The sequence below is a fragment of the Syzygium oleosum genome, unplaced genomic scaffold, assembly GCF_021117445.2.
Source record: "Syzygium oleosum isolate NSW1041296 unplaced genomic scaffold, Sole_v2.1 Sole_v2.07, whole genome shotgun sequence".
NCBI lineage: Eukaryota > Viridiplantae > Streptophyta > Magnoliopsida > Myrtales > Myrtaceae > Syzygium > Syzygium oleosum.
Window position 1 is genome coordinate 2,507,300 of NW_026607491.1, and position 14,458 is coordinate 2,521,757.

The 14,458-nt window shown below is 38.3% G+C and overlaps 1 protein-coding gene and 1 long non-coding RNA gene across 2 annotated transcripts; both read left to right on the forward strand.

Annotated features, from left to right (window-relative positions):
- The first annotated feature begins 1,365 nt into the window (after positions 1-1,365).
- LOC130138605 (uncharacterized) lies at positions 1,366-2,471 on the forward strand. Its single transcript, XM_056313083.1, has 2 exons — positions 1,366-2,012; positions 2,364-2,471. Exons 1-2 carry the CDS (start codon positions 1,377-1,379, stop codon positions 2,469-2,471), a joined length of 744 nt encoding a protein of 247 aa, XP_056169058.1. The 5' UTR covers positions 1,366-1,376.
- Positions 2,472-10,323: 7,852 nt separating this feature from the next.
- On the forward strand, positions 10,324-11,126 carry LOC130138691 (uncharacterized). The gene is made up of 3 exons (XR_008817023.1): positions 10,324-10,408; positions 10,608-10,696; positions 10,856-11,126. It is a non-coding gene; the product is annotated as an uncharacterized LOC130138691 (long non-coding RNA).
- Positions 11,127-14,458: the final 3,332 nt, after the last annotated feature.

A 14,458-nucleotide genomic window follows, 5' to 3' on the forward strand; every position in this document is an offset into this window, starting at 1 on the left:
TTTCTACATCCTTTTCAACTCTTTCAGATAGTTAGCCTTTACCATAGATAAATAGATAATGTGGTTTTCCGCATGGTTAACTGGGTTGTTGACCTACCAAGAACTGAATGAAGAAGAGGAGAAGAGAAGAGGAGACAGGAACAAGACGGAAGCAAATCCTGACAATATTCTCAGTTTGCCAGGGGTAGGTAACAAAATTGGTAATACATTGTATATACTTCATTAAATAGTGAGAAGCATTGAAAAAATTCTATGACCGGATATCAACATATTTTGCAAATATCATTTATTTTGCAAGATAGTAATTCAGGCCACCATTTTATTATCCCCAAGTGTATACGACTTACTTATCTATGATACTGTTATACTTTTGCCACCCTTAAGATTTTGTGCTTGCTCCATCCCGATTGGCCAGGTGCATGTACTCTGATTCTATCTCGAATTGTAGACTTGGAATGACTCCTCATAAGTTTCTTGTAGACAAGAAGCCACAAGAATCTCAACGTGCATTAACACATATTCGATTTATTCATGTACTTGACCGGTTTTCATTGTGACCAACCATGTCTAATCTCTGCAAGATGATAACAACAGATAAGCAGCCTTTGACTCTTCATATGTTTCCGCCCTTTTCACTTCCCTACTTCTCTAAACAATTCAGCCCTTAATAATTGACACATGTAAATGCTGTTAAAATATGTATCGAGTTCCAGCCTCTTATGAAAGCCGATATGACTACAGGATGTAGATGAGTTTTCTTAAACCTAATTTGTTAGGAAAAAAAAATCCAAAAAATTCTATTTGGATTAGAATTTCTCTTGAACGGGAGATGGATATAAGATATGTTGAGATTTGTTTTCCTTTTGAAGATAACTTGACCAATGAATGGGCATAAAGATTTGAACGTGCGAGTAAAAAAAAAGGAAAACGATCATCCAAGATTTGACCGGATGACCAAGAATCGTTCTTCTTGCCAAAACCCTGGACGTCAACTTTGGTCTTTTAGAGTCCTGCAAGTGGTCTCTTTCTTTTCCTGGCACAAACACAGAAGCAAAAAGAAAAGGGGCGCTCAGGGAGCCCTTTCTTTGATCGCACGGAGGGAGTTCTGAACACGATCGATTTTGTGCAGTGAGTTTTACATTCAATTCAATTTTCTTATTGCGTGTAATTTAGGTTTGGACAAAGAGTGTGATCGATTGTTACTCTTGTAATTTTCTGAAAGACTGACGGAAGGCCGCAAAAACTGACTGTAGCGCATAAATCTCTAGTGTTATTTGGCGTCGATTTCATTATGAGATCCGATACGACCATCGTAGCTACACCCATAGATCATTGCATGAGTCTCATCCTCCTCTCTGCTCACAGTGACCCAAAGAATGGCGACTGGCAAAGTGAGCTTGAAGCTTGTGATCAACAAGAGCAACCGAACGGTGCTCTTTGCTGAGGCAGGCAAAGATTTTGTTGACTTCCTCTTCCATATCCTCGCATTACCGGTCGGACAGGTGATCCAGCTCCTCACGAAAACTGGGACGGTGGGCAGTTTAGGCAATCTCTACGGCAGCGTCGAGAAGCTGCACGATGTGTACATCAAATCTTCCATGAAAGACGTTCTCTTGAAACCCAAAGCACCCGCCTTTGTCTCTGGACTCCCATTTCTATTGCCTGATACTCTTCCGTCTTCAGATTCAAGGCCGGAAAACTACTACAGGTGCTCCAAAACTTACTGTGGGGGTGGCTATGTGGCCGAGGAACCTTCTCTAAAATGTCCCGGGTGCGGCCTTATGATGAAAAAAGTATGCAAACTTGTCAAATCACCGGTTGCTGCTGCGGCATCAGCAGCGAAATGGAACGGTAAGGGCGGTTTGGTGCTAGGGGAGGTGACGTACATGGTGATGGACGATCTGACGGTGAAGCCGACGTCGGCTATTTCGAGCATTACTATGCTCAAGAAGTTCAACGTGGAGGAGATTGGGCTTATTGAGGAGAAGGTGGTCAGCTTGGGAACGGACGAGGTAAGCCCATGCCATTCCTTGCGATTAGGATATGTTTAGATTTTCAAAATGCAAACTTTATAACTCAACAATTTATGCGGAAAATCCATTTTAAGAGACATATCAATTGCAAATACATATTGATCGACATGACTTACTGGCTCTGTACCATAAGTATTATCAACTAATTATAGTAGGTACATATTGATTAAAGTTAAATTTGAGCTTTTTCACAATCATTTAGAGACGCTTGTAGGGTAAAAATAAGATTATGTTCGCAATTATTATAGGGCTTATAGAGTCCAATATAATTTGATCCAAAATGAAAAAAGGTAACTGTCCTTTTCAATTATTTGGTTTGTAACTTTGAAGGGTATAAAGCTGCTGAGGACTTCATTTCACTCCGAGAAGGTTCTCACTGACGTCTTCCTCCGTGTGAAGCCCGATGTCTTCGTCGGTGTGAAGCGAGAGAGATCGTGATCAAGTGGGTGCCATAGAATTTCAATTTCTCTCGATATATATATATATAATATGTTTATGTAGGGATATTTTCTTATTTTGCGACGGTGGTTGTGCAAGACTTTTAGTGCAGATTGAACTTTTAAAGCCTTTTTTTGGGGAAATATTAAAATGTGCATCGTCTCTCTTTATGATATGATAGCATCGGTTTGGTAAAAAATATGACGAGGACATGCTGAAGAAGAATATGTCTCGTAGCCCACAACGAATGCTCATGCATATATCGTAATTGTGGAACTAATGGGGACATGCTGTACTTTAGATTAACTTGTGTTGGAGACCGTGGGGGTGATTAATTTTGAAGTACTTTAACCTATGACCCGTGGTCCTGTCCAACCGAGTGCCCAACTCTCGATCCATGATAAATTGTTCAGTTTTATATACTTAAAAACGAAACAAGCTCCCCGAGTCGAGCTGGGGTGTGTTAGTTTTGTATCGAATTGAGTTTGAATAGGTGAAAATTGTACTTGGTCGAGTTTTGAGCTTCAAGTTGGGTTGAGCTCGAACCTAGCACTATGTCAGCTCGACTTGACTTGTCTCCACTCAATTGCATCCCTTCATACATCAAACCTAATATAAGCATAATGGTGCTCCATGCGACACTCAATATGAGGTCAAGTGCTGCTCTATTATCGAATGCCACGTTGCAATTTTATGTCTACGTGAGACATTTCCAATTATACCCTTTGTTTAATACCATTTTGCCGTTTGTTTCATCTCCTCCAATCTTCTACTAAATTAGAGTTTCTACATTTAATTTCCTAATAAGTGAAGTTTCCAACTTTACCTATCATATACCGCTAAACTTTCTCTATAAATGTTGTTTTATTACTTCTAAAATCCTCATAAACATAATTTGATACACAAATCCAGTATAATTATCCATGCTGACAAGTCAAAGTTAGTCATCCCGACAGGTACACGAGTTCGACCATCATTTTTCGCTTATTTATTTTCACAGAATCTGTGGTGAGCTCTCTTCTTTAAGAAATAATACTTCACTTATATTCATAATATGAAAATTTACAAAGAAAAAATGAAAAGTTAGCTACCTATTGGTGTAGTTGAAAAATGAAAATTTAGAATATCATCAAAATATAACAAAAGGACTAGTTGACTTTTTTCCATTTCTCAATCACGGGCCGGCTCGATATCAGACTAGCGCCATCATTCAACTCTTATCATCGACCCTCCTTGGTGCTTGCTTCCACTGAATTCATTTGTCTTCAAATTCACAGAGAGAATAAAAAAGCTTATACATGGAGCAAGACTACATAGTCTTAAAAGCTTCATTTATTTCGTGAAAAATGAATGATTTGAAAAATATTTTTTTAAAATGATCGTTTTATCGCTTAAAATAATTAATCAATGGAAAATATTTTTATTATCAACAACAATCTATATATAAATATTTTCGTGGATGTTAAAAATATTTTTTGTTCATTCATTTACATAAGCAATACAAACGACTATTTTTAGGAAACTATTTTCCAAATCATTTATTTTTCGCGAAACAAACACACCTTTAATGTTGGATATTATTCTCTATGATTGCGCCTCGTTACACCAACACGGGATAAAGAGGCGCGGAGTAATGATCATTGAAAAACAAAATGCACATCCATCTGTCATTCCAAGTACTCTTATTTCCACTCTAAAAATCGATATAGCCTGGAGATTAGAAATTGTTGAAGAAAGAACAAAATGTTTGTTTTGTCCTTTCTAGGCAATGGGAAAATAAAGATATGCTTAGGCTCCGTTCGTTTCGCAGAAAATATTTTTCAGGAAGCCATTTTCCTAGAAAATTGCACAATTTTTTGGTGTTCGGTTGAAATCTGAAAAAGTCACAGAAAATATTTTCCGTTATTCGATATGGAAAAGATTTTCCTCCTTACACTACTTTTAATAATTTTTCAAAAATATTTTTAATTTTCTTTTTTTTCTTTTTTTTTCCTTCTTCTTCTTCCTCAGCCTGTCGCCGGCCATAAGAGAGCTCGAGCCTCGCTGGCCTGTGGCGAGGCCTGACGAGGCCGAGCTCGCCCAAGGCCAGTCAAATGAGCTTGGGCCTCGCCAGATTCGGCGAGCTGGGCAAGGCTCCAGCTCGCTTGTGACTGGTCGCCGGCCGCCGCCGTGGCCGGTGACCGGCTGGAGAAGAAGATAGAAAAGAGAAAGAAAAGAAAAAAGAAAAAAAAATTAAAATTAATTTTTTTTAAAAAAAGATAATTAAAAAAATAAAAATTTAATATTTTAAAAAAAGAAAAAATAATAATTATAATGAATGATGAAAGAAGGAAGGGGGAAAATGTTTTCCTCTTTTCAAAAAGTGAAAAACATTTTTCTCACTTTCGAAGGTATTTTGTTCATTGAGGGAAAATATTTTCCATGGCTAATTTATTTTCCGTGAAACGAACACCAGAAAATCCGGAAAATATTTTCTTGGAAGTTATTTTCCGTGAAACGAACGGAGTCTTAATATATTCAAGATAATTACAACCTAATTTGAGTTTAGAGAGATCACAACATCCTCTCTCAACATTTTAGTTAAGAACGCTGTACTTAAGACTAAGACTAATCTCAACTCAATATCGACAGGTTTGTGAAGAATTTCGAAGTCACCTAGCGAAAAGAGACCGCATGTGACAGACGGGTTGCTAATGTGCAGGCAAAACAACATCAAATGTACCAAAAAATGGTTGCATCACGTGTATTTAAAAGCCATAATGACGTCAATAACTTCTCTCGAAATCCCCTCTTTAACGTACTCATAAATGCGTTGACGTCCGGAAATTCAACGCCAACCTTGTTTCAAGCTTTCCTTCGCCTGTATAATGATCATCTTCGAGAAACCAAACGTATCATCCTCCATAAGCACCCAAAAAAGAAAAAAAAAAAACCCCACTAAGTTTCATAGCGTATACGCTCTTTTTGGGCATAATGGAGACCACTTCGGTGAAATCTATGTTGAAGAACGTCGTGGTGGTCTTCTTGGCGTATGCGGCTCCCACGGTTGTAGCTTTCTGTGGGATGCCTCCTTGTTGCCTGCGCGACGTATACTGCTGCAAACGATCTCTGAAGGCGGCCTTGCACAGATGAAGCGGCCACTTTCTTTTATAAGCTATCGATGAGGGTTCATTATAATGTGTTTTATTTTCGCAATAGGGGTGTAATTGTTAATTAGACCTTATAATTGTTCATGATATTCAACATACATTACGAATAACATACACGGTCTGTCAAGGTACAAAACACACTAAACTAGAACTCAGACAACTTTTTTATAGAGAACTTGAAGAACAATAATACTGAGACCGGTTTGTCCAACCCATTACATCATCAAGCAGGATATGGCTGCCACCGGTTGCTTCAACCCCCACCGCCACCACACCCCGATCAACAACACGTACGCCACCAGCCGTGTCAAGAAGATGGCCTGCTGTGAGACTGAGCTCTCCTCCATAAAGTCCCTCAATTGCGTCGGTTCTACCCGACCAACCCCCCACCACGACATCTTCATCCTCTGGCAGATGAACCCCGCCTTGTGGTCCGTTGAGCTCAGCGTCGTTGCCTGTGGACCTGCCTACTTCAATCCTCATTCTGACGATGACTTCTCTCACTACATTAACAATGCCGACAATAAGGTGGTCGCCGGCAGTGATGGCAAGATCGTGGGGCACCACACTCCCTGGCTCGGCACTAATGCCTCCAAGGGTTCCCACTGTTTTTTACATCGCCTTATTGAGTTACATGTCTTGTATACACTTATACATTAGGTTCGTGTCCAATTCATGTCTCTCTTTCTTTCCCTCTATCTTACTTTGTAGCTCTCCCCTGGCTAGTTTATCCCCACTTTTAGTGCTTTGCTCGATGGATGACGAACTAGTTACTCTTCAGCTGGCACTCGGGCATCTTTCACGATCATTAACTTCAATCTTTTCACAGTTGAGTATAAATGAATTGCACCTGTATGCTTTCGTGGACATTTGGGATTCTGATTGAACATTTTCGGTAGACGCATGTTGCTTGTGATTGAAAAGATGATCATCTTATATCTCGGGGAGAATAAAAAAACATAACCTCAAAATTCTCGACTTTATTGCAAATACGGTCACGTCGAAACTAACATCGAGCGATACATGAGATTGGCTCATACCTAGGTAAGTTCTCTGATAAATCTACTGAACGACAACCAAAACCATTTACCTCCCCCATGCTCCTTATTACACAAAGACACTAATTCATCAATTAGCTCGCAATTTATCAACCCACATAATACTAATTGAAGTTAAACCAGTTGAGATAAACCCACATCTATGCCAATCCCATTAAGTGAAGCTAGTAGTATCCAGGTGCAACTGTAGGCTCGCCATATATGGGATAGTAAGGTTGATCATCCAAAGCCACACCGACGACGACTTTCGATCCTGGAAAAGCAATTCTTTTGATGAGCCCTTGTCGCATTTGATTGAGAATAAAAGGCCTACTAACCTCCCAATGGTAGTAGAAAATAGTAAAATGACAAGATTCGTTTAGTCCTCCTAAGAGAAAGATAGTAACTGAATTGAAATACTTACGGCTCAATTTCTCCGCTTCGCTTGCGCTGAGTCTCGCTGCGAACCCGCTGATTATTCCATAGGTGTAGATCAAAGAATCTGCCGGCTTGCTACTCAAACATTGATAAGTTATCCAAATTGCGAGTATGTATCGAAGTTAGAATTGGTTGGCCCAATAAATTATTTCGAAAGGGAAAAAGAAAACCAATATAGCTATGCAATCTTATTTAACCTTAAAGAGGACTCTAGATCATACCATATGCAACCCTAAATAATTCGACCAAATAAGAACACAATCGATGTGTTATAATCGAACTTATTTATATTTTCCGTATAAGTTCGGCAAGCCTTTGATCTCTAGATCATGACGGTCGCCTCATTTGAGTTTTTAGATCTCTAGATCTATTTTTATGGGTTCGATATATCATATGAACTTGATTATTTTTTTGAGTCCGTATACGAAATTGACTTAAAATAACATCTTTTTTGAACTAAAATTACATACCCTCCTTCGAGAGCCTCCCCAAGAAGTTTGAGAGCAAGAGCCTTTGAACTCTCAACGGAAGGATCCAAATAAACAAAGTGAACCTGTGAACTTTGAATAATATATTTCGTTAGTACGCAGAAATGCTTCATAACCATCATTGTCTAGAAAGAATTACTATAGTCCATATTTCTCCAAGGGGAATGCAAAGTTTTAGGGCATGCTTGTTTGCCAGTAAGCTTTCTCGCCAAAAGTTTAAAAATATTATATGAGTTTCGAAAATTTATGAAAAATTTGTATATAACTATGCGTGTCAGCATCTATATGATGAAAATTTTAAAAAAAAAAAAGTCAAAGTGCGTGAGCCCCAATATTTTGATCAAACAAAAGGCAAAACAGGAGACAATCCAAAAACGGCCTTCGTAAGTGTCATCAATCGTCGAATCCATCATGTAATCAAATGCATGGATTTCACGGGTTTCTACTGTTTATGAATGTGATCTAGCAAAGCGGGATGCATCTGAATTATCAGGCCTTCGCGAACAAAAATGTAAATTTTTACTCTGTTCACTGCTGGAGAAAAGTTATTCGCAAAAGATAAACGATATGATCATGTGTTGAATCTATATATCTATTTACACATATTTCAGTTTCGAATAACATAGAAAATTAAAGGGAAAGGGTGCCCTTGCCTTTCTTTCTCCAAGATCTTGCGCATGGCAACAGCAGTGGAACAGCAAGCTGAGCAATGACCAGAGCACAAGTACCCTCACGAAGATGGACAGCATTGAGGGAGTAGGTGTTGTCGTCGCCATCAAAGGTTTCTTTCTTTTTTTGAAAGGAAAGAGAGCCAAATGCGGATGATTTGTCTTTGACCTCGAAGTAGAGGATGTAATCCGAGAGACCAGCTGAAATTTCTTCTTGGACGATGTACTGATATAGGGCTTGGAAATTAAAGTGGCCCGCATTGATTGTAAAAGAATAAAACTCCAACTTCATCGATCCATAGATTAGTTGTTAAAACATGTATTACTTATGTCAAATTAAGAAGATTGCAGTTACAGGACTCAATACTATAGATAATTTTCGCACTAAATTACTAGCTGGCGTTATGCATGGGAATCTCCATCACTAAATGCTGCTTTTATTAGAAATATGTCCCGAAACTTAAAAAATACGCCTTGATTTCATTAGGAAGAAACTTGATAAAATTAACAGTGTAATCGAAACTTTTCACCTTGATTTTGTTGAGAAAAGAGAACCTTCCACAGTTAGTGGAGATATGAGATACACCACTCAAGGCACTTTTGATTAGCGGGAAAATTACCCGATCGGTTTTAAATCTATGGATGCCAATTCAATTCTAAACTTTCCATTTTTGCTAATTTAGTCCTAAACATTTGCACGGAATTCCAATGTAATCGATCATTCCAGTCAAATTTCACGAGAAATCACTATCGTGACGTTCTAGTCAATTCTGGCCGTTCTACGTGGCACACTCCCGCATCGGTGATTTTTGACGAAATTTGGCTTGAATAATTACATTGGAATTTGGGGCGAAAATGGCTTTATGACTAAATTAGTAAAAATGAAAATGTTAGAATTGAATTTATATCCATACAATAGGTGGGCTGAGCCGACAATTTCCCCATTGATTAGCATAGCGAGCTTCGATATTTATCCATGTTTCACATCTCAAGAATTGTAGAGTGCCCCATGGTTTAGGTACTTTAGTTTTGACTAGATGCTCTAGGGTGGGGTTGTTCGGATGCATGACTTGATACATTCCGTTGATCTTAGCGACGGTTGTATTGAGAAACGAAAACGACGCCACATGCATCCGACTATTGCACTGCACTTGGCCGGGCTTCTAGACATTCCAATGCTGGTTGGACATCACATAACGGGCTTAAACTCGAAATATACTTTTCTAATAAAGGCAGCATTTAAGGATGAAGAATCTCATGGATAACGCCAGCTAGTAATTTAGTGCGAAACTTCTCTATTGTATCGAGTCCTGCAACTGCAACCTTCTTAATTCGACATTAATAATACATGTTTTAACAACTAATCAATGAATAGATGAAGTTGGAGCTATTCTTCTACAATCAATGGCGGGCCACTTTAATTCGCAAGCCCTTACATAAGCTCAAGTCTATCATGCCTCGTCCAACAAGAAACTCTAGCAGGTCTCTCGGATTACATTCTCTAGTTCGAGGTCAAACACAAATCATCCGCATTTGGCTTTCTTTTCTTTTCAAAAAGAAAGAAAGAAACCTTCAATGGCAACAACAACTCCTACTCCCTCAATGCTGTCCATCTTCGTGAGGGTACTTGTGCTCTGGTCGTCGCTCAGCTTACTGTTCAATTGCTGTTGCGAAGCGCAAAATCTTGGAGATAGAAAGGCAAGAACACCCTTTTTTTTTCAGATTTACTGTTACTTTTTATCTTTTGTTTAATCAAGATATTGCGGCCATGCACTTTGAATCTTTTTTTTTGTCTTTCAAATCTGAGATACCCGAAACGTTCACCGTATATATTTTCACACGTATAACAATACATATTTCTTTTCATAATTTATGGGAATTTGTATTTTAAGATTTGGCGGGAAAGCCAAACAAACAGGTCCTAAAGTTTTGCATTCCCCATGGAAAAATATTGACTATGGTAATTATTTCTATGCTAATGTAATGTTTCATGCATGTTGACAAGAAGTATCGACTACAATGATTACTTAGTGCTCCTCCGTACTGACGAAATATTCCATGCCAAAGTTCACAGGTTCACATTGTTTTTCTGGATTCTTCCGTTAGGAGTTCAGAGGCTCTCGCTCTCAAACTTCTTGGCAAGGTTCTCGAAGGAGGGTACGTAATTTCTGGTTCAAAAAAAGATTTTATTTATGTCTAGTTCATATATTATATCGAACTCATTTTAATAGATCTAGAGATTTAGTTGGACCGTTTATCTAGGGTTGCATAAGTATACAGAAATTATTTATCCAGCCAAGCAATCCTAACTTTGATACATACTTGCAATTTCAATATCTTGCTAATGTTTGGGTAGCAAGCCGGCGGATTCTTTGATCTACACCTTTCATGTATTCAATGGCTTCATAGCGAGACTGACCGAAAGCGAAGCGGGAAAATTGGGCCGTAAGTATTTCGATTCGGTTACTATTACTCTCTTAGGGGGACTAAAAGGTCTATTATTTCGATTCGTTTTGCTATTTTCTACCATGGGAGATATAATGGTCTCTCTTATTTTCAATCAAATGTGACAAGGGTTCATTGAAAAAGAATTGAATTTTCCAGGATTGAAAGGAGTCATCAGTGTGGCTTTGGATGATGGATCTTACCATCTTCAACCCGTGGGCGCATTTGCACCTGAAGGAAGCTAGCCTCGCCCATGGCATTGGCATAGAGATGTGTAATAAGGAGCATGGAGGAGGTACAAGATTTGGGTTGTCTTTTAGTTGATTTATGAGAGCACTTACGTAGATATAGGCCAATCTCATGTATTGCTCACTGTTAGTTTCCACGTGACAGTATGCGCAATAATATTGAACGCCATTTCAATTGCAAACAGCATGGATCTACCGAATGTTCTATAAATAACGACCGGACTTGTTTTTCCTAAACGATGTGGCGGATAAAGCCAATCACGATACATTAACAACGTCGAAACAATCACTCACAGAATGTCTCCATCTTCTTAATCCGCATAATTAGCACACAAGACATCTATGAGAACCTTCTTGGAGTATAATGAAGCCTCCAACGATTTTTATATCCTAAAAAAAAACACCATTCAAAAAGGGAAGCAAAACGATTTGTTAGTTTTAGCCCCAAACAAAATATTTATCAAATTACACTTCTAACACAATAATGAAATTGCCAACTGAGTTTTCTTGGGGCATTTGCCGAGTGTTTAATTAAGAAAAATATAAGAGTTAGCACTAATTATGAAACGTGCAATTAGTGTTTTGAAAAAACCGAAACGTACCTTATAAAGTATGCTTTTAACGATCCCCTTACGATAATGACCTCCTTTCTTGTAGAACTGCAATGTCCTTCACCATGAATCTGTTAAGCACAGCAATACTTCGAATGGTCCACATCGGCACCAATCACACTATCCGTTAGCCCATGCGTAACTGCCTTGTTCACATTACGGCCCTCGCCGCTAGATTCCTCCGTGCTCTGGTTCAAGCAATGTCACCTTCTGGCCCATGAGGTCGTCGCTATCGGGGCATCTAGCAGAGGGGTCATCAGCCACGGGAGGGAAGCCGAATTTTTTTTATCTCATAAAAAATCACTAACTTTCACTTAAATCTGAAATATAGCTCGAACAATTTGAAAAATTCACATCACGGGGGCCAGATTTGAAACTCGAGTAAAAGTTGATGATTTTTTTGGACCTGACTAGAGCTCGAGCGTCGAGGACCGAGCACGACTTTTGTGGACCCAAGTTCGGGTGTCGAAGCATCAGGTACGAACATGAGGGGCTCGGATTCGGCCTTGATGGTCCTAGGCGTAGGGTGGTGAGCTCAGCCTCGCCGGCCCGCGCTTTTGGCCGGTCACTGGCCGTCGCCGTGGCGAGTGACCGGCAAAGGGAGAAAGAAGGAAAAAGAAAAGGAAAGAAAAGAAAAATAAAATATTCACATATTTAAGATGACCAATTCCAGAAAGTGTTTTCACCTTCTTAAATTAGGAAATTCATTTTCCTAATCTTATACATGAATGCTTTCCTTAACCGAAAATTGCTTTAAGTTGACTTATCATTTTCGGCGAACAAAACGGGTGAAAGTCCGGAAAATGGATTTCCGCAAAATACTTTCCCTCAAACAAATGCACTTTAAGACTTCGTTCGTTTCTCAGAAAACAACTTTGAGGAAAATATTTTCCGAATTTTTCGGCGTTCCTTTCACAGAAAATAAATTAGTCATGCAAAACATTTTCCACCAATGGAAAAACACATTCAAAACATTTTCCATATCTTCTTTGATCTCATTTTCTTATATAACAAAATTTCCTTTTTTTATTTTTTAATCAAGTTTTTAATTATTTTTTCTCTTTTCTTTTTCTTTTTTTTCCTTTTTTTTTTTTGCTTCTTCCTCAGCTGGTCACATACCACAGCGGCGACTGGCGATTGGCCATAGGCCGGCGAGGCTCCATCTCACTTGATCCGACAAGCTCAAGCTCGCCTGTGGCCGGTTGCTGGCCGTCGCCATGGCTGGTAACTAACCAAATAAGAAGAAAAAAATAATTAAAAAATAATAATTTTTTTGGTAATTGTCCCTAGAAAATCAAATTGAATATTGAATGGCGGAATATATTTTCCAATACATTTTTAGGTCTCAACCAAACACCGAAAAATGATTTTCCGAAAAACATTTTTCAGAAACGTCACATTTTTCGTGAAACGAACAGAGCCTAAATAGGAGATTCTGGAAAAATAACATCATGTGTCATTTTTTTGTAAGTTGTTAAAACATTACTTCTACTTCTTAGGTAATTAGATGTAGAAACATTAATTTAATAGAAGATTAGAGAAAATGAAACTAACGGCAAAATTGGAATAAGCACAGGCTATAATTGGAAATGTCACACTTGAAAAGACATGTGGCATTCATTGATCGAGTTACACGTTAACCTCGTATTGAGAGTTGTATATCTGTTAAGAGGTGCCTTTTGTCCCACATCAAAAAGATGTGATTGCACATGTGAACTAGATTCAGCATTAATCATAGTGTCATATTAAAATAGTGTGACTATTCACAAAGGAGTTATGATTATTTATATATTTATTATTTATTTAATTTGGAATTTTGTTTTCTTCTGCTATGGTTATTTCATAGATCGCATATGTTCAGACATAACTTATTAACCTTTGGAAGATTGTATATGTTCGAATATATCTTCTTATCTTTTGCTATTAATTACTGAACGTGTCTGTTCAATACTCATCTTCTTCTTCCATTTTCATTTCTTTCCAAAAGAGAAATACAGCCATTGTTTATGATTGTTTCCCTTTAAGAGTTCCTGGAGAAATACCAAAATTTCTATATGGTATTTTCGATTTAGACTTTATTGTAACTTGGAGGATTTTTGTCAATAATCATTAGTAACGTTTTGGGGTAAATAATTCCTTAAATAGAGTATTATCATGCCTCAAAGTCTTAACTCCATTGTTTTTTCCCGATTCACATTGATAATTTCCCCAACACATGTATCCCCGCTACATTAGATCAAAATGTATTTAGGGGTGCATTGAGTCGAATTAACCGATACATTACTAGGCTCGAGCTCAACTCAACTTGAAGCTCAAGACTCAAATTCAATTCAGTGCTTTTTTTTCCCTTCTCAAACTCAACTCAATACAAAACCCGGCATACTCGAACTCAATTAGGCTCGACTCGTTATTAAGTATATAAAACTCAAGATACTCGACTTTATATCTCGCGTTCGAACTCAACTTGTCTCAAGATATTTGCACTCGCCCTTTTTCTATGTCTGAATATGTATTAGAGGGTGAAAGTACATTTTACATTATCGGTCATTTAAGAGGAAAAAAAGTACTACATATAAAAAAGTATCCTCGATTAGGCTTGCGGCCCGCCCGAGTCAAGTATCTTTAGGCTAAAACTCGGCTAGGCAAGGCACTCGAGTTTCTCGAACTCAGAAAAAATTCGAGCCGGCCTCGTGTAGCCGACAAGTTAAGCTACTGTCTTTTTCCCCCCCTTTATCCGAGCTTTTGCAGTAGAGCTTCGAGGACAAGTCAGGAACATTATTGAAGTACACTTCAGATTTAGTCACCCCACGTTCTCCAGCACAAGTTAATTGTCGTATGCTCGAGCATTCATTATTGGGGACGAGACATATATTCTTTCTTCGGCATGTTCACATCATTTCTTC